The sequence below is a fragment of the Heterodontus francisci genome, chromosome 35 (genome assembly GCF_036365525.1).
Source record: "Heterodontus francisci isolate sHetFra1 chromosome 35, sHetFra1.hap1, whole genome shotgun sequence".
Lineage (NCBI taxonomy): Eukaryota > Metazoa > Chordata > Chondrichthyes > Heterodontiformes > Heterodontidae > Heterodontus > Heterodontus francisci.
Genome location: NC_090405.1, coordinates 48,518,307 through 48,542,843, shown reverse-complemented (window position 1 = coordinate 48,542,843; position 24,537 = coordinate 48,518,307). Strand labels below are relative to the sequence as shown.

Here is a 24,537-nt window from a genome sequence, read left to right as displayed (position 1 = left end):
CTTCGACGTGACGTTCCGGAAAGTGGCGGGATGCATCAAGTTCCTGAAGGCGTTCAAGGAGAAAGGGGACCGGGCGCCACTGTCGATCCTCACAGCGGAGCCGCTCTTCACGCTTCCGTCACAATGGGACCGGGTGGTGACGATTCACCTCTACAACCCCCATGTTCCGGTGGTGGATGTACTCACCTTTCTCGCCAGGTACGTCGAGGTGGCCGGCAGCAGCACTGATGTCAAGGACCCCTTTGGGATTTGGACCAGCAAGCGACAGGTCAAGGTGACCTTGAAGGTCGATGCCAGTGGGGCCATGATCCACCCTCCCTCCAGCTTCGCTATCGGCGGAAGTCGAGGCTTCTTGGTCTACGCTGGGCAGCCCAGAGTTTGCCGCACCTGTGGCAAATCTGGTCACGTGGCAGCAAACTGCAGCACGGTTGTTTGCAAGAACTGCAAGGAGGAAGGCCATCAGACCAAGGACTGTAAGCAGACTAAATGTTGCAACTTGTGCGGTGAGGCAGGCCATCTCTACAAAACCTGCCACAAACGCTGCCTCAGTTATGCTCAGGCGGCAAGATCCAAGGAAAGGCCGGGAGAAGGTTCGACGAAGGCGTCCGGTGTTCGAAAGGAGACCAGCAACCTTCTCCGCAGTGAGGAACTTCAACCTGAGAAGGAGAAGGAAGGGGAGGCAGCTGAAACCAGCGACCCAGCACCTACCCTGCACCCGGAAACCCTTCCTCCACAGACAGAATCAATGGAGGAGGAGGCAGCAGATGGACAAATAGGTCAGTGGCAAGTGGTCCAGAGGAAAACCACAAAGAAAAAAACATCCCAAAGCGGAACAGGCCACCACCCAAACCAGTGGCAAGAGGAGGCTACCTTCTGAGACAGACTACAACAACTCCTCTTCACTGGACGGGGGAATGCTGGAACGACAGCCCCTTCAAAAGAGGCAGCAGAACTCCAAGGAGATGGAAGATAAAGCATCCCAGCCCCCAGGCACTGGAAGCTGTGATGGGCCCGGCGTACCCCAACCCCAATGCCCCACACGTAATGGCGTGGCCAACTCATCTCAGCTCCGGGACACCGAGAACAAAGACACGTCTGGCGCACCTCAGCTCCGGGAAGCCGGGAGCAGTGATGTTTTCGAGGAGGAACAGAGGGACGCGGCAGAGGACAACCCAATCTTTGCTGCCTACAAGACCCCCCCGATGTCACCCCAGCAGAAAAACCCCTGCATGAAAAACCAGGAGGGGTTTCTGAGCCCAACTATTGTGAAACAGCTTGCTCACACGATGGGTATGCAGGAACATCCCGAAGGACTGGGACTAGCAAGGACAAATGGTATGGGAAGCAACAACTAATTTAAAAAAAATGGGTGTAAAGATTGCTTCCATTAATGTGCGTAGCATTAAATCTACTACGTGATGTGTTTCAACCTTGGATTACCTTGCCAAGGTCAAAGTCGACCTACTGTTTCTGCAGGAGTGTGGAATCCCACACCTCAGCACCTACAGGCAGTGGTCACGATGGTGGTCCCACGGGCCATCGATCTGGTCGGGGGGTAATGATTGCCGTTCCTCCGGCCTGGGTATTCTGCTGCGGGGAGGTAACTTCACCATCTCCGAAGTTAAGGAGGTGGTGGGCGGTCGCCTCCTCGTAGCAGACATAATGTACAACAACGCTCCGCTCCGGTTGATGAACATGTACGCCCCGGTACAACGTAGCGAGCGGCTGACTGTCTTCCAGCAGCTCCCACTGCTGCTGGCGACGTCCAGGCCGGTCATTCTAGGCGGTGACTTCAACTGCATCATCGATGCGGCTGGACGATCCGGCAGTGACGACAGCAAACTGGACGCTACGTCCAGATTCCTAATGGAAACAGTTAAAGATGCCAAACTGCACGACGTCTTCAGCAAACCTGCAGACGGAGCGCAGCGCAGATACACATGGTCAAGATCGGACGGGTCTGCCCATTCCAGGATTGACTTCCTGTTTGTGTCCCGTCCCGTAAGGGTCGGATCCACCGACGTCAAGCCGGTGTTCTTCTCCGACCACTGCCTCTTACTGGCCGACTGTCACTTACAGGATGACCAGTGGGTTGGCAGAGGGACGTGGAAGCTCAATACTACACTGCTGACCCCAGAGAACGTTGAGGAACTCAAAAGGGATTCCAAAGGTTGGAGGATCGTGAAACCCCTCTTTGAGTCTCCAGTTCACTGGTGGGAAGCGATTAAGGAGAATATCAAGAGGTTCTTCATCCACAAAGGTGTTCAGAGGGCGAGAGAGAGACAGAGGGAAATGTCCCGACTCCAGAAAAGTATGCAAAATCTGCTCCGGCTGCAGTCAATGGGGGTCGAGGTCAAGGAGGATCTCCAAGACGTGAAGAGCCAGCAGGCCTCGCTCTTTGCCAAGGAGGCCTCCAAGATCATCTTCCGGTCCAGAGTCCGCTCCATCGAGCAGGATGAGACGTGCTCGCGTTACTTCTTCCAAAAGGTACACAGAGAGAGCTCTGTTATCAGCAGCCTGAAGGAAGAAGATGTCTCGGTAACGTCTTCGCAGTCCGACATACTAAGGATCAGCAAATCCTTTTATGCTGGGCTGTATGACGCGAAGCCCACAGACAGCAGAGCCTCCCAGTCCTTCCTGTCATCTATCACAGAGGTCTTAGATGACAGCAGGAGGGAGAGACTGGACAAGCCGCTAACTCTGGACGAGCTGACAAAGGCCGTCGAGTCCTTCGAGACGAGTAAAACTCCCGGAAGCGACGGCTTACCGGTCGAGTTGTACTCGGCCCTGTGGGACTGGGTCGGCCCGGACCTGCTGGAAGTATACGAGAGTATGCTCCTGGCTGGCAGCATGGCAGAATCCATGAGGAAAGGCATCATCACCCTCATTTACAAGCAGAAGGGGGAGAGGGCAGAAATCAGAAATTGGTAGCCCATCTCACTGCTTAATGTTGACTACAAGATTCTGTCCAAAGTCATAGCCAGTCGAGTCAAGTCTGCTCTGGAGTTGGTGATTCATCCTGATCAGACCTGCACTGTACCCGGCAGGAAGATCTCCGATAGTCTCGCGCTACTCAGGGATACGATCGCCTACGTACGGGACAGGAGGGTGGACACCTGCCTCATCAGCCTGGACCAGGAGAAGGCTTTTGACAGGATATCGCACACCTACATGATGGACGTGCTTTCCAAAATGGGGTTTGGGGAGGGAATCTGCAATTGGATCCAACTGCTCTACACAAACATCAGTAGCACAGTCTCAATCAACAGGTGGGAATCGGAAAGTTTCCCGATCAAATCTGGAGTCAGACAGGGCTGTCCTCTCTTCCCGGTCTTGTTTGTTTGCTGTATTGAACCCTTTGCTGAGTCTATTAGGAAGGATGCGAGCATAAGAGGGGTGACGATCCCAGGCAGCGGAGGCACTCAGGTTAAAGCCTCCCTGTACATGGATGACGTCGCCATCTTCTGCTCGGATCCGCTGTCCGTGCGCAGACTGATGAGCATCTGCGACCAGTTCGAACTGGCCTCGGGAGCCAAAGTTAACCACGGCAAGAGTGAGGCCATATTCTTTGGGAACTGGGCTGACCGATCCTTTGTCCCCTTCACCGTCAGGTCAGATTACCTGAAGGTGCTGGGGATATGGTTCGGAAGGGCCGGGGCGTGCACCAAAACCTGGGAGGAGCGAGTAGCCAAGGTACAACAAAAATTGAGCATGTGGGGGCAGCGATCTCTCTCCATTGTGGGTAAGAACCTGGTCATCAGGTGCGAGGCACTCACGTTGTTGCTGTACGTGGCGCAGGTCTGGCCCATACCCCACTCCTGTGCTGTGGTAGTCACCCAAGCCATTTTCCGCTTCATCTGGGGATCTAAAATGGACCGGGTCCGGAGGGACACGATATTCAAATCTCTGGACAAGGGCGGGAAAAATGTACCCAACGTGGCCCTCATCCTGATGACCACCTTCATGTGCGGCTGCATCAAGGTGTGTGTAGACCTCCAGTACGTAAACTCCAAGTGTCACTACGTGCTGAGGTTCTATCTGTCCCCGGTGTTGCGAAGGATGGGCCTGGTCACATTGCCGCGGAACGCTCTATGCAGTTGGACCGTGCCGTACCACCTATCCTTCGTGGAGCAGTTTCTGCGGGAAAACACCTTTGACCATCGGTCCATCAGGCAGTGGTCTGCACGGAATGTCCTCAAGGCCCTACGGGAAAAGGAGACGGTGGATCCTGTCGGATGGTTCCCCGAGCAGACCGTCAAAGTCATTTGGCGGAATGCCTCATCACCAGAACTTTCAAACAAGCACCAAGACGTAGCTTGGCTGGTGGTGAGAAGGGCCCTCCCCGTCAGATCCTTCATGCACACCCGAAGTCTCGCCCCCTCCGCACAATGCCCCCGCGGTGGCTGTGGTGGGGGAGAGACGGTTGCCCACCTCCTCCTGGAATGTGTCTTCGCAAAGCAGGTGTGGAAAGAGATGCAGTGGTTTTTGTCGAGGTTCATCCCAAGCAGCTCTGTAACACAGGAGTCTGTGCTCTACGGTCTGTTCCCAGAGACGCACACCGAGACAAACATCAACTGCTGCTGGAGGACTATCAATTCGGTGAAAGACACCCTTTGGTCTGCCCGAAACCTGCTGGTCTTCCAGCGCAAAGAGTTGTCCACCACCGAATGTTGCAGACTGGCACATTCCAAGGTCCAGGACTACGTGCTGAGGGACGCACTAAAGATTGGGGCAGCCGCAGCAAGGGCTCAATGGGGAAAGACCACAGTGTAAGGTCCCCCCACCAAGCTGAACTGAGGGGCTGGATCCATGGGAAACCCCTCGAACTGTATTGCTAATATTTACATTTGCTGTAAATGTAAAACTGTAATTGGCATGACAATTGTGAAATGGAAGGGTTGTGAAGAAACTCATGATAGTATTGAAGGAAACTGATCTCCCTTGCAATGTTTGTATTTTTTGGTGCTGTTTGAAACTGTTTGGCAATGTAATTTTTACAGATTTTTATGAATAAAGTATATTTTGGAAATTAAAAAAAACTTCAACCCTAAGCCCAAGAACAGGCCGAGAGACAACACATCAAAGAAATTCCGAGTTGGCAACCTGCAAACCTCATCTTACAGAGATAGATATAAAACAACCTTACAGACTAGACTGGAACATCCTGATCTCACTGCTGATTCCACTCCAGGAGAACTCTGGGAACACATCAAAGCTGCAGTACTGGATACATCGGACCCAGCACTAAGAAGAATAGGGACGGGTTTGATGAAAATGACAAGGAAATTCAAGATCTGCTGAAACTAAAAAGGTCAGCTCATCAGGCTCAGCTGGCTCAGCCGGCCAGCCGAGAGAAAAAGACAGCCAGCTGTCAAGCATGCAGCACCCTTCAATGTAAACTGAGGAACATCTGAAATGACTGGTAGATTGCACTTGCAGAAAAACTCAACTGTACGTTGATACTGGCGACATAAGAAGTTTCTATGAAGCATTAAAATCTGTCTATGGACCAGCACATCAAACCCAAAACCCCTTGAGGAGCACTGATGGCAAGACCTTACACACCGACAAGGAGTCAGTCCTGGATCGCTGGTCAGAGCACTTTGAAACTCTCTTCACTGCCAAGTGTACAGTGCATGATACTGCCCTCAATCACATCACACAACAGCCCATCAAAGAAGAATTGGATGAGAGCCCAACTCTGGAGGAAACTGTGTCCGCCATCAACCAGATGAAGAACAACAAAGCCCCTGGAGTTGATAGAATTCCACCCGAAGCCATGAAGCATGGTGGCCCTGCCCTGTACACCAAGCTCCATGAGTTTTTCACGGCCTGCTCGGAACAGGGCAGGATTCCACGGGATCTTCGTGATGCCGTTATCATCATCTTGTACAAAAACAAAGAGAAAAATCAGACTGCTCCAAGTACCGTGGGATCACCCTCCTTTCTATTGCTGGGAAGATCCTGGCGAGAATACTTCTGAACAGGCTTGTGCCTACCATTGCAGAAGACAATCTCCCAGAGAGCCAGTGTGGTTTCAGAGCAAACAGAGGCACCACAGACATGGTATTTGCATTCAGACAATTACAAGAAAAGTGTTGTGAGCAAAACAAAGGCCTGTACGTCACTTTTATAGACCTCACCAAGGCATTCGACACTGTGAGCAGAGATAGACTTTGGAAAATCCTTGAAAAACCTGGATGCCCATCCCAGGTTCCTGGCCACGGTGAAGCAGTTTCATGAAAATCAGTACGGACAAGTCAAGCACAACAGCAACCTCTCAAGTCCCTTCCATATCTCCAATGGTGTGAAGCAGGGATGTGTGCTGGCCCCGACCCTATTCACCATCTTTTTCAGCATGATGCTGCAGCAGGCAATAGAAGACCTTAAGGAGGGAGTTTACATAGACTCCAGACTGAGGGAGGCCTTTTCAACCTCAGGCATCTTCAGGCTCACACAAAGACACAAGAAAAACTCATTTGTGAATGTCTTTTCACCAATGACTGTGCTCTCCTGGCCCACAGTCAGTCAGACCTGCAACATATAACAACACATTTTTCTGAGGCGGCACAACTCCTCGGACTAAAAATCAGTTCAAAGAAAACTGACGTCCTGCATCAGCCTGCACCCCAAGAAGAATATCGACCACCAAGCATTGTCATCGAGGGAACCGAGCTGAATACCATCAAGCAATTTACTTAATTGGGGAGCGTCATCTAGTTTGATGCCATCATAGATGAGGAAGTAAACAATAGGCTCTCAAAAGCAAACATGACGCTGAGACATGGGTCCTACACCGCCGTCAAGTACGCCTTCTAGAGCGATCCATCAGCACTGCCTCCGCAGCATCCTCAAGATCCGCTGGCAGGACCACATCTCAAACATTGACGTCCTGGAAACAGCCAACATCACCAGCATCGAGGCCATCCTCCTGCAAAACTAATTGCGTTGGGCTGGTCACGTTGCCCGGATGGATGACAGTTGCCTGCCCAAGATTGTGTTGTATGGAGAGCTGGCCACGGGTAAAAGGAACAAAGGGGCTCCATGCAAACGTTTCAAGGACTCCCTGAAGGAGTCCCTCTCTGCGTGCATTATCGACAATCGCCAGTGGGAAGCACAGGCCAGAGATCATGATGCCTGAAGATGCTACATTAGGAGGGCTACAGACACCTTTGAGACTGAGCAAAGAACCAGCATGAAAAAGAAAAGGAGAAGGATAGATCCATTTGCCCCCAACAGCGACTACACCTTCACTTGTACCTGCTGTGGGAGAATCTGCCGGTCATAGACAGGCCTGACCAACCACCTGTAACCGGTATCCGATGAGTACCACCTTCCCAAAATCTTCATCCACGAAGAAATGCCAAGAGAGCCATTATATGTGAGGTATTGCATGTGGGGTGTGGGGCATTGCATGAGGGGTATTGTATGTGGAGTATGAGGTATTATATGTGGGCTGTGGTGTATTGTCTCTGTGGTATTGTGCATAGGGTGTGGGGTATTGTGTGTTGGGTGGAGTATTTTATTGTGTATGGATGGAGTAATATGTGGGTGAACCTTTTGCCATTGTTGTGCATATAATTGTGGAATAAGTTACCAGAGAAAACTATTGAATTGGAGACTAAAACAATTAGGAACATTTCTGGAGAATGAAGAAATGATTGGAGGATACAGTGAGAAGTTGGAAGCTGGAGTAGGGATCTATGGGAAGGGATACATGGTCTGGGCCTAATGACTTTACGCTCCAACTCGGCAGGCGTTAAAATGTTTAACTTTTTTTTGCAAAAACCTGTTGAACATAGGCTGCTTTATATGTGCGAACTAGTTATACATTGGCATGTCTTAATGAAAGGCCCATGTACAATGTTGTAAAGGTGATTTCCAAAATGCTATTGCCTCAGGCAAAAGTCTGCAGTGGGAAAGTTCTCTTCACATTCCAACACCGCCTGTTCTTTGTGATCTCTCTTAAAATTTCGCAAATTTCTCCCTTGTCCTCCCCTGCCCATCCCTCAGAAAAAGTGCAGAAAAGAAAAGAGATTTGAGTGATCTGATCTCGTTTGGCCATCAGCCAAGCCAAAGAATGCAGGAACAAGGAAGTAGTAATAAAAACAGGGGAGACTTGTCCTCCCAGAACAAGCTGTGATTTTTAGAACTAACGCAAGTCAGTAAACCAGGATTGTCCGAGTGTTGTTTTGCAGAGCTCACTGTTTGGGTTATGCCGTGACTGAGGAGCCCATGTGTTGTTTGGTGTTCAGCTCTTTCCTGAACATAGACACTGTACCGAGACTGATGCATCTTTTGATTAAAGGCGTGGAAAATCTCTTTCAACATATAATCCCCTTGGGGGAAACTGAACTCAGGTTTCACACACAATGACACAACCAAGAACTGTTCATACTGTGTGCCGATGTTTAAGAATCCACAGAGGAGCAATCACTGACTGCGGACCACATTAGAGGTAAGTACAGAACATTTGTAATTGTATTTTAGGTTTGGCCAGTCTTGTGAAGGCGCAAAGTACACAGTGGTGTCTGTCTGTCAATTTCTGTCACTGTGCAATGGGCAAACTGATCTCTATGTGGCAGCTGATGCTTGTGAAGTGCCTACTCTACTTCGGACAGGAGTAGTAAAAAGATAAAAGACTTGCATTTATATAGCATGTCCCAAAGTACTTTATAGCCAATTTTGAGTGTAGTCATTGTTGTCACATAGGAAACACAGTAGCCAATTTGCACACAGAAAGCTCCCAGAAGCAGTAATGGGATAATGACCAGATGATTGGTTTTTGTGATGTTGATTGGGGCATAACTATTAGTCAAGACACCAGGGAGAACTCCTCTGCTCTCCTTCAAAAGAGTGCCATGGGAGCTTTCCATCTAGCTGAGAAGTCTCATCCAAAAGATGGCATCTCCAATAGTGCAGCATTCCCTCAGTAGTACACTGGAGCATCAGCCTAGATGTTCATGTTCAAGTTCTGGAATAGGACTTGAACCCACAACCCACTGAGTCAGAGGCAAGAGAGCTACCAACTGAGCCGCAGCTGAATGGCAAGAAAGGTGACGGCTCTATGGAGCTCCGCCAGTTGTCTCTGGGGAAAGGATGAACATAATGTACTAAGCCATACGAGTAGGTCTCCAGGTCAATTGTTAATCTGTCCTAGAAGGTTGTGAGTTTAAAGTCCCACTCCAGAGACTTGAGCATAAAAAGTCTCAGTGCTGAGGGAGTGCTGCACTGTTGGAGACGTTCACCTTTCAATTGAGATATTAAATCGAGGCCCAGTATTTTGAAGAGGAGTAGGGGAGTTCCTCTCAGTTTCCTAGTTAGTATTTATCCCTCACCCAAGATCACAAAAAACAGATGATCTGCTTATTATCACAATGCTGTTTGTGAGACCTTCCCGAGTGCAAGTTGGTTGTGGTGTTTCCTACATTATAACACTTCACAAAGTACTTCACTAGCTATAAAGTGCTTAAGGATGTTCTGAGGTTGTGAAAGGCACTATATAAATGCTAACCAATCTTTCTCTCAGCCAGGGCAGCAATTGGTTTGGTAAGAAGGGAAAAGATCAACCAGAGTTCCTGCTCTTGATTGAGCTGGCTGTTTTGATAAAGGGCATTGCTTGATCACTATTGCTTCTGGGTAGGCAGAACCTTTTTTTTGTAAAAGCACAAAAACTCCAGGTCAGAGATATGTCCCCTACAGAAAGCTGAGATCAGTTATCAGACTGATCCAATCCAATGTGAGCTCCATAATATCTCATATGCCCAGGAGGAAAGCATGAATTAATAATAGAAGTCAGGCACCATTCAACATGTCTTGGCTCTGGATGTGCTAAAGAGGATGTGCTCCTCCATGGCCTCACCCCTCCCTATCTCTGTAATCTCAAACCCACCAACCCTCTGAGATATTTGTGCTCTTCCAGTTCTGGCCTCTTGTGCATCCCTGACGTTCAATATTCAGCCATTGGCAGACGGGGCTTCAGCAGTCTAGGCACTAAGCTCTGGGATTCCGTCCCTAAACCTCTCCACCTCCCTCCTTTAAGACAGTCCTCAAAACCTACCTCTTTGGAAAAGCTTCTGGTCACCTGTCCCAATATCCCTACATGTGGCTTGTTGATAACACTTCTGTGAAGCGTCTTGGGAATGTTTTACTTTGTTAAATAAATGCAAGTTATTGTGTCCTAAATAGCTTCCTTTTATGCTAAAAGTACACAGGATGACAAAGATTCTCTATCAAGTGTCACCCTGAACATTAGTCTTTCCTTCTTTTCCAATGTGGACTGCTTTCACTGTTTTGGATTGACAAGGTGCCAGCAATTGCCAAGTGAGACTGAGTCAGCCATCTAAACTGATCTTTTCCTGTTTTGTAGGAAGATTATCAGAGATCACAAGTATCACAGTGACATGGTGACACCAGGTAAGGAATGGAAATGGGATCAGTGGGATGAGAATGTGCATCGCTCCACAGGAAACAAAAAAATTCCAAATGCCATTGGATTGCATAACATTGGCCATATTATTGGAAGATTTTGTTTGAGTTCGACTTACAGCCAAGCAATAGATTGTTTATTTAAACATTTCCCTCCCCCTCCTTCGCCAAGGTGCTGACTCCTTGCTGGGTCATGGATTCACAGGGCAGAATCTCCTGTCGTACCTTGCCCAAGAGGCCAGTCACCTAGCCTGTGCCGAAGCAGCGAGTGTTGGTGGCCTAGGCCTCTCAATGGAGTGAATCACTGCCCATTCACTGCACCCGTTCCCACTCCTGTCCTCAATCAGTGCTCACACATTCCCGCAGGATAGAGTAGTGCATGGAGAGAGGTAAGCCTGTGCTCCCTGTCACTTCTGTACCAAGTCTTCATCACTGGCCATCGCCATTTCCATCTCATCCTAAGACGTTAAACCAAGAGCAGTGGAGTTCTCCCCGGGCCAATATTTATCCCTCAACCAACATTGCTAAGTAACAGACTATCGGTCATTAGCCCAATGCAGTTTGTGGTCGCTTGCTGTGTGTAAATTGGCTGCTTCATTTCCTACATAATAATAGCGACTACTCTTCAAAAGTACTTCGTTGACTGTAAAGCAGTTTCGGATGCCCAGAGATTGTGAAAGACATTGTATACTGCAAGTCCTTCTTCTTTTGATTCATGATTACCTGCAGTTATGGGTTGTGACCATGCCCTATCCTCCACCCTCCTAAAAAAAGAACATGCTTATCTATTGGTTACTTAAAACCAAATAGTAAATGTTACCCCAGAGGAACTGGTAATATATGTGAGACTGACACATAATAACTGGAGAATGTAAGTAAAGATATGAATGATGTCAGCTTGGCTCAATTGGTAGCACACAGAATCAAAAGGACCATGGGTTCAAGCCCCTCACTAGACTTTGAGCATATAATCTAGGCTGATACTTCAGTGCCATACTGAGGGAGTGCTGCATTGCCAGAGGTGCCGTATTTCAGATGAGACCTTGTCTGCTTACTAGAATGGATGTAACAGATCGTGTGACACTTATTGAAGAAATGTAGGGAGCTCTCCTGGCGTCCTGGGCAACATGCGTCCTTCGAACAACACCACAGAAAATCGATTAACTAGTAATTAATCTTGTTTGCTGTTTGTGGGATCTTGCTGTGCGTATATTTGGTGGCGTTGCCTCTGAAGATGAGAAACAGTGCAATATAAATGCAAGTTTTTCTTCTATGGCTAAAAAATAGATTTTTGTTCCCTTTATGCTCCTTCCACCCTTTCTGATTTGCTTTGTGTATTGACGTATGTCAATGCTGAGCGAAGGAATGTGTTTCTGTATTTCACGCCCACTGTTAGCGTCAAGCACTCCTGGGTCATCTATACCATGCAGTCAGATCACTCCCCTATTGCATCTGTTTTCTACGTCAGCAATCCTTAGTGAGCCTGACAATTTAGAAACAAGGTCAAGTGCTGAGAATGTGCAAGATTCTTTTGCTACCCATCCTTGCATATCCTGGAGAAGCTAGAACTCCTCTCCCACCCTCTCAGGCAATTAAATCTGGTCCAGGAGCTCACAATGACTGTGCATATACGATCTGTTAATCCACTTACCTCCTATATGATGCATTCTTTGCCCCAGTCAAGAACGAGTCCGGCTCCCTCGACAGTTTGCGCCCACAGAACCAGTCGGCAACGCATTCCTGAGGCTTGCTATTCTCTGGGAAGTTGCTTCTGCCAATGGCGTAATATTTACATGAAACAAATCACATCAGTTGCTTTGACAACTAGATTGAGTCTAGTTGGTAAGCGTCAACATCTGACATTCTAGATGGCTGACATTTTATCAACTAGTTCTGTGTCAACCTAAGATAAGAACCCCTATCACACTAACTATTTCTCAAATTTCCCAATTGGCTTCTTTGACAATCTAACAAATGATTGCTGCCACTAGGGCGGCGCAGTGGTTAGCACCGCAGCCTCACAGCTCCAGCGACCCGGGTTCAATTCTGGGTACTGCCTGTGTGGAGTTTGCAAGTTCTCCCTGTGTCTGCGTGGGTTTTCTCCGGGTGCTCTGGTTTCCTCCCACAAGCCAAAAGACTTGCAGGTTGGTAGGTAAATTGGCCATTATAAATTGCCCCTAGTATAGGTAGGGAAATATAGGGGCAGGTGGGGATGTGGTAGGAATATGGGATTTGTGTAGGATTAGTATATATGGGTGGTTGATGGTCGGCACAGACTCGGTGGGCCGAAGGGCCTGTTTCAGTGCTGTATCTCTAAACTTAAACTAAAGAGATCAATTTGGCAAATAGTTTCAATGCTAGGTAAATACATATATCTATTATTTGTAAACAAATCTTAAAGGTTGAGCCTAATTTACCTTTAGGGAATCAAGAAGGAGTTCAGAGGTAGACGAGGTAGGATTAATCATCAGACAGTAAGCATGGTTGATGGGACCCCTGACTAGTCCAATGCTCTCCTGGTCAGCATCCCATCTTCAACTCTCCATAACTTTAATCTCATTCAAAACTCTGCTGCCCATATCCTAACTTGCACTGTCCCATTCACCACTATGCTCTGCGACCTTCATTGGCCCCTAATCTCTGTATGTCTATAATTTTAAATTCTTATCTTCATGTTCAAATCCCTTTGTGGCCTCGGTCATCTTTGTAACCTCCTCCAATTCTAACTTTCCAAGATCTCTGTGCCCATCTCTGGTTTCTTGCCCCTTTCCTTCAGTCTACCATTGGTAGCCGTGCCTTCAGCTATGTAGGCCCTAAACCTCTTTGTTCCTCTCTGTCTCTGTTTGCTGAATTACAACAGTGACTACACTTCAAAACTACACTTCAAAAGTATTTAATTGGCTGTAAAGTACTTTGGAACATCCCTTGAGTTATGAAAGGCACTACAGAAATAAAGTCTTTCATTAAGAACCTCTTTAAAACGTATCCCTTTGACCAAGCTTTTGGTCACCTACCTTAATGTCACTTTCTTTAGCTCAGTGTCAATTTTTAGTCTGACAACACCAATTATCTTAAATCTTTGTCCTCCAGTGGAAACAATTTCTCTCGATCTACTATCAAAAACCTTCATAATAACTTCTATTAAATCTCCCCTTAACCTTCTCTGCTCTCAGGAGAACAACCCCAGCATCTCCAGTCTCTCCACATAACTGAAGTCCTGCATCCCTAGTACCATTCTTGGAAGTATTTGCGGATGACGCAAAACTTGGAAGTGTTGTCAACAGTGAGGAGGATAGCGATAAACTTCAAGATGACATAAAAAGGCTGGTGGAATGGGCAGACGAGTGGCAGATGAAATTTAATGCAGAAAAGTGTGAAGTGAATCATTTTGGCAGAAAGAACAAGGAGAGGCAATATAAATTAAAGGGTACAGTTCTAAAGAAGGTGCAGGAGCAGAGGGACCTGGCGGTATATGTGCACAAATCATTGAAGGTTGCAGGGCAGGTTGTTCCCATTGGTGGAAGGATCGAGAGCCAGAAGACAGTGATTTAAGGTGATTGGCGACATAAGGAAAACATTTTTTAGGCAGTGAGTGGTTAGGATCTGGAATGCACTGCCTGAGAGTGTGGTGGAGGCAAATTCAATCCAGGCTTTCAGAAGGGAATTGGACAATTATCTGAAGAGAAAAAATTTGCAGGGCCACAGGGAAAAGGCCGGGCAGTGAGACTAGGTGAGTTGCTCTTGCAGAGAGATGGCACAGAAACGACGGGCCAAATGGACTCCTTCTGTGCTGTAGAAATTCTATGATTCATTCTGGTAAACCATCTCTGTGCCCTCTAAGGTTTTGACATCCTTCCTACTGTGTGGATTCCAGAATTACAACAACAACTACTTATATTTATATAGTACCTTTAACATAATAAAATGTCCAAAGGCCCTTCACAGAAGCAATCTAAAACAAAATATGACACTGAGTCACATAAGGGGATATTAGAACAGACGACCAAAGGCTTACTGAGTTAGGTTTTGAGGAATGCCTTAAAGGAGGAAAACGAGGAAGAGAGTGTAGGGAGGGTATTCCAGAACTTAGGGCCCAGGCAACTGTAGGTACAGCTACCAATGGCAGAGAGATTAAAATCGGGGATGCTCAAGAGGCAAGGATTAGAGGAACACGGATATCTTGGAGGGTTGTGGGGCTGGAGGAGGTTACAGAGATAGGGAGGGGGCGAGGCCATGGAGGGATTTGAAAACAAAGATGAGAATTTTGAAATCAAGACATTGCTTGAGCAGGAGCCAATGTAGGTCAGTGAGCACAGGGGTGATAGGGGAACGCGACTTGGTGCAAGTTAAGACGCAGGCACCAGAGCTTTGGATGACCTCAAGTTTACAGAGGGTAGAATGTTGAAGACCAGCCAGGAGTGCATTGGAGTAGTCAAGTCTAGAGGTAACGAAGGCATGAGTGAGGGTTTCTACAGCAGATGAGCTGAAGATAAAGTCAGGCGATGTTACAGAGGTGGAAATAGGTCTTAGTGATGGTGTGAATATGAAGACTATGAGAATTGAACACAATACTCCAGCTGAGGCCTAACCAGTGATTAATAAAGGTTGAACTTGTTTAGATTGCATTCCCAGCGACTGCTGTCCAGCCCCTGGTGTTTACACAGTTCACCATCCCTGGTGGCTGAATCATTTTTGCTGCTGCCAGATGAGGGAACCAGATTCAGCAGTGTAAGAGCCAGGAGCTGGCCCACTTACACCAGTTTCTTGGAGTTTGAATTTGATTCTTGCGCCGTGTATAAAAGCAACTTTATTAGCACTCAGTAGTGCAGCATTATACAAGTGGTAAACCACTTGTGGTTAACCTTTGTGGAAAAGCAAACATGATAGCAATGTAAAAGGAATGCCTCATTACATGGTTTGTTCTTAAAAGAATTTGTACACTAATCCCTGCCTTTGGGTCTTCTCTTTTAATTCTGTTAGCACATGGGGAGCGCTGCCCAATTACGTACAGTTCCTACTGTCTTAACGGAGGCACCTGCTACATTCTACCAACATCCAATCCATTCTGCTGGTAAGTCAAACGTACTCCTCAGTGTGTGATGAATCACATTCAGACCCCACCGAGTCACTGACGTGTGGCTCCATGGAGTTCAAGGGTGCAACAGCAGGTTCGACACTTTGGGAATGGGGACCCAAGTTCAAAGCCAGCTCTAATCGATGGGATGAGAGCCTACTCCTTCTGCTCATTGTGAGGGATTGAAATCAAGTAGTCCAGTTTTTTTCATTCGTTCATAGGATGTTGGTGGCACTGGGAATGCCAGCATTGATTGCCCATCCCTAATTAGAATCATAGAGTCATTTACGGCACATAAGGAGGCATTTGGCCCATCGAGTCCGTGCCAGCTCTCCACAGAGCTATGCTATCAGTCCCACTCCCAGCTCAATCCCTGTAGCCCTGCTAGTCTATTTCTCTCAGCTGGCCATCCAACTTCCACTTGAAGTCATTGATCGTCTCCGCTTTTACCACCCTTGTGGGCAGCAAATTCCAGGTCATTACCTAACTTTCCTGCTTTTGTACTCAATGCCTCTGTTTATAAAGCCCAAGATCCCACATGCTTTACTAACCACTCTCTCAGTACGTCCTGCCACCTTCAAAGATCGATGCACATGCACCCCCAGGTCCCTCTGTTCCTGCACACTCTTTAGAACTGTGCCATTAAGTATATATTTCCTCTCCCTAATCGCTGTACCAAAATGCATCACCTCACACTTGTCGGTATTAAATTCCATCCGCCACCTCTCTGCCCATTCTGCTAGCCTATCTATTTCTTGTTGCAGGCAGTTCATATCATCCCTTGAGACATTGATGATGAGCTGCCTCCTTGAACAGCTGCAGTCCATGTGTGTAGATACACCTACAGTGCTATTAAAGAGGGAGTTTCAGGATTTTGATTCAGCAACAGTGAAGGAACGGCGATATAGTTCCAAGTCAGGATGGTGCGTGACTTGGAGGGGAACTTGCAGGTGGTGGTGTTCCCATGCACTTGCTGTCCTTGCCATTCTAGGCAGTAGAGGTTGCGGGTTTGGAAGGTGCTGTCGAAGGAGCCTAGGTGCGTTGCTGCAGTGCATCTTGAAGATGCTACACACTGCTGCTACTGTGCGTCAGTGGTGGAGGGAGTGAATGTTGAAGATGGTGGATGGGGTGCCGATTGAGCGGGCTGCTTTGTCCTGGATAGTGTTGAGCTTCCTGCGTGTTGTTGGCGCTGCAGCCATCCAGACAAATGGAGAGTATTCCATCACAGTTTGGACTTGTGCCTTGTAGATGGTGGACAGGCTTTGGGAAGTCAGGAGCCTAAAGTATTCAAATTCACAGCACAGAGCTGCCCATAATTAACTGTACTAATTGGCAATTACATAGCATTTGCAGCATAGAAACAGGCCATTCAGCCCAACTGGTCCATTGTGGCATTTATGGTCGTCACAAGCCTCTTCCCATCCCTCTAACCCTATCGCCAATGTGACTCAGATAGGACATAGGATGAAAATGCAAGTGGCAGACTTCAGTAGTATTGAGCACCTGTTCGATTTTAAACCTGTGGTCTTTCTCGGGAGCGTTTGAGGGTTGGCATGGAGTTATTGAACTGTGGGAACCATCGCATCTGAACACGAACACACACACACGAACACACACACGAACACACACACACACACACACACACACGAACACACACACGAACACACACACACGAACACACACACACACACACACACACACACACACACACACACACACACACACACACACACGCTGCTGAGATTGGAAACTTTCAAACCTGAGATTGATAAGATAAGAGTAGTCCTCGGGTGAAGGTGCTAAATTGGGGGAAGGCTAATTATAACAATATTAGGCAGCAACTGAAGAATTTAGATTGGGGGCGGCTGTTTGAGGGTAAATCAACATCTGACATGTGGGAGTCTTTCAAACGTCAGTTGATTAGAATCCAGGACCAGCATGTTCCTGTGAGAAAGGACAAGTTTGGCAAGTTTCGGAAAGCTTGGATAATGCGGGATATTGTGAGCCGAGTCAAAAAGAAAAAGGAAGCATTTGTAAGGTCTGGAAGGCTAGGAACAGACGAAGCACTTGAGGAATATAAAGACAGTAGGAAGGAACTTAAGCAATGAGTGAGGAGGGCTAAAAGGGGTCATGAAAAGTCATTGGCAAACAGGATTAAGGAAAATCCCAAGGCTTTTTACACATATATAAAGAGCAAGAAGGTAACCAGGGAAAGGGTTGGCCCACTCAAGGACAGAGATGGGAATCTATGTGTGGAGCCAGAGGAAATGGGCAAGGTGCTAAATGAGTACTTTGCATCAGTATTCACCAAAGAGGAGGACTTGGTGGATGATGAGCCTAGGAAAGGGAGTGCAGATAGTCTCAGTCATCTCATTATCAAAAAGGAGGAGGTGTTGGGTATCTTGCAAAGCATTAAGGTAGATAAGTCCCCAGGGCCTGCTGGGATCTATGCTAGAATACTGAGGGAGGCAAGGGAAGAAATTGCTGGGGCCTTGACAGAAATCTTTGCATTCTCATTGGCCACAGGTGAGGTCCCAGAGGACTGGAGAATAGCCAATGTTATTCCTTTGTTTAAGAAGGGTGGCACGGATAATCCAGGAAACTATAGGCTGGTGAGCCTTACGTCAGTGGTAGGGAAACTATTAGAGAGGATTCTTCGGGACAGGATTTACTCCCATTTGGAAACAAATGAACTTATTAGTGAGAGACAGCATGGGATTTGTGAAGGGGAGGTCGTGTCTTACTAATTTGATTGAGTTTTTTGAGGAAGTGACGAAGATGATTGATGAAGGAAGGGCAGTGGATGTTATCTATATGGACTTCAGTAAAGCCTTTGACAAGGTCCCTCATGGCAGACTGGTACAAAAGGTGAAGTCACACGGGATCAGAGGTGAGCTGGCAAGATGGATACAGAACTGGCTCGGTCATAGAAGACAGCGGGTAGCAGTGGAAGGTTGTTTTTCTGAATGGAGGGATGTGACTAGTGGTGTTCCGCAGGGATCAGTGCTGGGACCTTTGCTGTTTGTAATATATATAAATGATTTGGAGGATAATGTAGCTGGTCTGATTAGTAAGTTTGCGGACGACCCAAAGGTTGGTGGAGTTGCGGATAATGATGAGGATTGTCAGAGGATACAGCAGGATATAGATCGGTTGGAGACTTGGGCGGAGAAATGGCAGATGGAGTTTAATCCGGACAAATGTGAGGTAATGCATTTTGGAAGGTCTAATGCAGGTGGGAGGTATACAGTAAATGGCAGAACCCTTAGGAGTATTGACAGGCAGAGAGATCTGGGCGTACAGGTCCACAGGTCACTGAAAGTGGCAACGCAGGTGGATAAGGTAGTCAAGAAGGCATACGGCATGCTTGCCTTCATGGTTGGGGCATAGAGTATAAAAATTGGCAAGTCATGTTGCAGCTGTACAGAACTTTAGTTAGGCCACACTTAGAATATTGCGTGCAATTCTGGTCGCCACACTACCAGAAGGACGTGGAGGCTTTGGAGAGGGTACAGAGGAGGTTTACCAGGATGTTGCCTGGTCTGGAGGGCATTAGCTATGAGGAGAGGTTGGATAAACTCGGATTGTTTTCACTGGAACGACGGAGGTGGAGGGGCGACATGATAGAGGTTTACAAAGTTATGAGCGGCATGGACAGAGTGGATAGTCAGAAGCTTTTTCCCAGGGTGGAAGAGTCAGTTACTAGGGGACATAGGTTTAAGGTGCGAGGGGCAAAGTTTAAAGGGGATGTGCGAGGCAAGTTTTTTTACACAGAGGGTGGTGAGTGCCTGGAACTTGCTGCCGGGGGAGGTGGTGGAAGCAGATACGATAGCGACGTTTAAGAGACATCTTGACAAATACATGAATAGGAAGGGAATAGAGGGATACGGGCCCCGGAAGTGCAAGATCGGTGCAGGCTTGGAGGACCGAATGGCCTGTTCCTGTGCTGTACTGTTCTTTGATAGATTTTTTCTTACAAAAGGGCATTAAAGGTTAGGAAATTAAGGTGGGTAGATGGAGTTGAGATACAGATCAGCAATGATCTAATTGAATGGTGGAACAGGCTTGAGGGGCTGAATGGCCTACTCTAGTTCCAATGTGCTGGCAAGATGCCTTCAGCATTAAGATCAACTCACTCAACAGAGGCAGTCGATTGATCGGTGGAATCCAAAAGTGTGCTAGCTGGCTCAACAAGTAAATCATGCTTATTGGTACCATGTCAGCTAGCCACACCCATTCTTCCTATTGTATGGCCTAATTCAGACTTATATCTTCCGTAGGTGTAAAGACAGCTTCAAAGGAAGCCGATGTGAAGAGTTTATGCTCCTGAGTCAGCAGCCAGACAGGACTATAAGTCCATCGCTGATTGTTATCATTGTGGTGACCCTGCTCATTGCGTTATCTGTCATCATTGGTGCAACATACTTCTACTACAGGTAAATGTATCTGAATAATTGCAGTAAATTTGACTTGTCCATAGGAATGCAGCAGCCAGGCTGGCCTTGAGTGGGAAGGAGGTCTTGGTTCTTCTCTGCTGGTAAATGTCCTACTGATATTTTTCCATCTTGTGTTCTAAATCAAGGCAATTCCTCTCTCCAACTCCCCTCCACCTCTTCTGCTGGGATTGGTCTCAAGGTGCCAATGGGTCCTCTGGTACCTCCTCTGCACAGTGCCATTGTTTGTGTGTTACACTGGACAGAAAAGAAATGAAAGACCTTGCATTTATATAGCGCCAATGAAGTACTTTTTGAACACAATGTAAGAAAGACAGTGGGCAATTTTGCACAGCAAGCTCCCACAGACTGTATTGAAATAAATGATTAGATAATCTGTCTCAGGTGTTGGATGAAGGATAAATATTGGTCAGGAAGCCTCCCCTGCTCTTCTTTGAAATAGTGCCATGGGATCCTATACAGCCACCCAAGAGGGCAGATGAGGCCTTGGTTTAATGTCTTGTCTGAAAGGCAGCACCTCTGGCAGTGCTGCACTGGGAGGGTCAGCCCGGATTTTGTGCTCAAGTGGGATTTGAACCCAATAACCTTCTGACTCAGACTCAAGAGTGTTACCACTGAGTCACAACTGACACCAAGTCAGCAGGATGACTGACCACGGTGGTGAGCTGACATCACAGGCAAGCTCTATCATGTCCTGTACCAGCATCCAGACAATTGCAATCACTTTCTCCTTACTGCCATCTCTTTAAAAGACACAGCCCACTCTCTGTAACCAGCTCACAGAAGTACAAGTACTGTGTAAACAACAACTTGTATTTATAATAATCTAACCTCGTAAAACTTCTCAAGGTGCTTCACAGGAACGTTATCAAAGAAATTTTGATACCGAGCCAAATAGAAGATATTAGGACAGGCGACCAAAAGCTTGGTGAAAGAGGTAAGTTGTACGGAGCATCTTAAAGGAAAAGAGAGAAGCAGGGAGGTAGAGACACATAGGGAGGGAATTTCAGAGCTTAGGGCCCAAGCAGCTGACGGCACAGACACCAATGTTGGAGCAATTAAAATCATGAATGTTCAAGAGGCCAGAATTGGAAGAACGCAGAGATCTCGGAGGGTTGCGGGGCTGGAGGAGATTATAGAGATAGGGAGGGGTGAGGCCATGGAGGAATTTGAAAACAGGAGTGAGAACTCTAAAATTGAGATGTTGTCAGACAATGTAGGTCAGTGAGCTCAGGGGTGATGAGTAGACGGGGCTTGGTGCAAATACAGGCTGCAGCGTTTTGGATCAGCTCAAGTGATTCCCCTCCACCCCCCCCCCCCCCCCCCCCTCCTCCCCTCCTCCTCCTCCACCCCACCACAAGATATGCAAATTACTCTTTGCAAAATTGCTCTACTGCACAGCTTGTAGCAAGTGCTGGAGACGAGTATTTGGCACATGAATTATTCACAGTTTCTTGCACTTTCAGGAAATGGAGACAAAAGAGAAGCAATCAGCGGAACAGCAGCCTGTACCACACAGTGACGACACATGGAGCGGCCAACATCAGGGAAATATTATCAGTCAGATTCAGCATCAAAAAGCAGGATGTGGATTGCAGATCTGTTTGAACACACTGAGGCCGACTCGTTTGAAGTGAGTTACATCGAAAAGGGTGACAATTCTAAACTGCAGTGTGAGAGTTCAAATGAAGAAGCAGGTGGTTTGACGACACAAGCGTCAAGCAGAACAGCACAAGATCATTTGTTCCTACGAGCCTGTTCTCCCAGATCATTAATAGCACCGATCTCCATATCCTAAATGGCTCTGGACATCCATCCGAGTCCCTCTAAGCAAATCAGCTGTTCCACCTCAGTTCAGAAACTCATTTGTTTTACCAGAGATGAAACTTCTTAAACTCAGAACATTTGGATCTGGAATTAATTTTCATTCGGTACTTTACCAACTCCAGAACTTGAAAACAGCTGAAAGGCATAAAACGGACACACCCTGGTCAGTAGATAATTTGATGTATAACTCCCCAGGGGAACAGTTAGAGTACTGTCCAACTTGTGAGTGGTGATGGAACTATAAGGGCCATGTACTTGTTACACTCTGCAACAAGATAAATTAAAAGTTAGTGAAGATGGTTTGTATATGTTTTGTTAGCTTCCCTGGAATTTCATGCACCAATGTGAGGAACACTATTGCAATTGAATGACCCCTGTGAGTACTAGTACTCAGATTGCCTGCTTCCACCTCTGTCTCACCTTATGTGCTGCTGAGATCCTCATCCATGCCTTCATGACCTCCAGACTTGACTATCCCAATGCTCTCCTGGTTGGCTTTGCATCTTCCACCCTCCATAAGCTTGAGCTCACTCAAAACTGTGCCGTCCATATTCTAATTCACACCAAATCCCATTCACCCATCACCCCTGTGCACGCTGAAATTACACGACGGAAGAGATTTTCATTTATAATGCCACTACATTCTGCAGCTAGAGGAATTCTTACCCCAATTATTTAAGCAGTACATTTTCTTTTTGAGTAACCAGTTCTGTAGATTATAATCCAGTCTGGTACACAGTCTCTCTTAACCTCTCCACCCTGCGGCTGTGGACCAGATGTTGGCCCCCCAAGCCTTGGCAACCTGACCCACAAAACGGGTTGGAATTGTCTACCGCAAGGTTGAGAATGCTTCACCATTGAACATACTCAAAGGTGGGATCGACTGATTTTTGATCTCTCAGGGAATTAAGAGATATAGGGAGCGGTCGGGGAAGTGGAGTTGAGGCAGAAGATCAGCCATAATCGTATAGAATGACAGGCTCAAGGGATCTTATGTTTCTGCTATTTCTTACATTATTAGATTATGCAGAAACTTGTATTAGTTAAGATGCAAGACATGACTTTATCTTGGGGAAAGAATAAGCAATGAATACAGTAAAAAAAATGCACAAAATACACAAAAGCAACCAGGTGTGGAGAAATTCACAGTGAAACTAATGTACCAAGGGCACATTTGACATGGGATGCCGAACAATATCAACAAGATCCCAGATTCGAGCTTGTGCCGAAAGAACCACAATTGGAAAAGTATCTGCTGTTCCTTCATTGTCGCTGGGTCAAAATCCTAGAACCCTCTACCTAACAGCACTGTGGAAGCACCTTCAGCACACGGGCTGCAGCAGTTCAAGAAGGCAGTTTATCACCACCTGCTCAAGGGCAATTAGGGATGAGCAATAAATGCTGGCCTAGCCAGCGATGCTCACATCCCATGAACAAATAAATTAGAAAGGAAATTGGTGGAGGTTATGCAGCTGGCCTCAGTGCTGGTTTCTATGGCTGTCACGGAGTCACCCTGAGGCACCATCTCTTAGAGGAGTGTTGACCGCGAGAGGCAACAGTGGTACACTGCTGAGGTTGAAACTATCATTGATAGCAAAGCAAACAGAAAAATGGTTCTATCATAGTTCTCTATATAAGGGCTCAACTCTACAGGCAATGGATAAAATGAGATATGCCTTTCAGAGATGCTACACTGCTTGCACACTGCGGCTGTGGACTAGATACTGGCCCCCAAGCCTTGGCAACCTGACCCACAAAAGCCAGGCAACTCGATCCTAATTGTCTGGCATTTTTGCTTTGTTGCTTGAATTTTGTAGGCCTGGAGGTTTGAAAAGATACATTCCCAATCAGAACTCTTGCCGAAAGCAACGTGAGATGTAAGCAGATTAATGGAGACTTTGATTTTAAATTTATATGTTGGTCAGACCTTCCAATGCAGCTTCAAAACTTTAACTTCACTGCCTTTTTGCTCATCCATCTTTGAGTGTCAGTTCTCTTATTCACAGTATATAGAAGCAAGGAAGTTATATGTTAAGCCTTTATAAACCACTGGCTAGGTCCCAACTGTAGTATTGTGTCCCATTTCTGGGCACCACACTTCATGAAGGATGTTAAGGTCTTAAGGAGGGTGCAGAAGAGATTTACCATAATACAAGGGATTAGGGACTTCAGCTCTGTAGAGAGATTAGAGAAGATGATATGACCTCCTTTTTCCTCAACCGAGGATTTCCCCCCACTGTGGTTGACAGGGCCCTCAACCGTGTCCGACCCATTCCCCGCACCTCTACCCTCACCCCTTCCCCTCCCTCCCAGAACCGTGACAGGGTTCCCCTTGTCCTCACTTTTCATCCCACCAGCCTCCATATCCAAAGGATCATCCTCCGCCATTTTCGCCACCTCCAGCGTGATGCCACTACCAGTCGCATCTTCCCCTCCCTTCCCCTGTCAGCATTCCGAAGGGATCGTTCCCTCCACGACACCCTGGTCCACTCCTCCATTACCCCCACCACCTCGTCCCCGTCCCAGGGCACCTTCCCTTGCAATCGCAGGAGGTGTAATACCTGCCCATTTACCTCCTCTCTCCTCACTATCCCAGGCCCCAAACACTCCTTTCAGGTGAAGCAGCGATTTACTTGTACTTCTTTCAATGTAGTATACTGTATTCGCTGCTCACAGTGTGGTCTCCTCTACATTGGGGAGACCAAGCGCAGACTGGGTGACCGCTTTGCGGAACATCTCCGCTCAGTCCGCAAG

The 24,537-nt window shown here is 47.2% G+C and overlaps 1 protein-coding gene across 1 annotated transcript; it reads left to right on the top strand.

Annotated features, from left to right (window-relative positions):
• Positions 1 to 8,288: 8,288 nt before the first annotated feature.
• On the top strand, positions 8,289 to 21,940 carry LOC137350500 (pro-neuregulin-4, membrane-bound isoform-like). The gene is made up of 5 exons (XM_068015155.1): positions 8,289 to 8,458; positions 10,370 to 10,416; positions 15,409 to 15,499; positions 19,783 to 19,938; positions 21,423 to 21,940. Exons 2-5 carry the CDS (start codon positions 10,404 to 10,406, stop codon positions 21,562 to 21,564), a joined length of 402 nt encoding a protein of 133 aa, XP_067871256.1. The 5' UTR covers positions 8,289 to 8,458; positions 10,370 to 10,403; the 3' UTR covers positions 21,565 to 21,940.
• Positions 21,941 to 24,537: the final 2,597 nt, after the last annotated feature.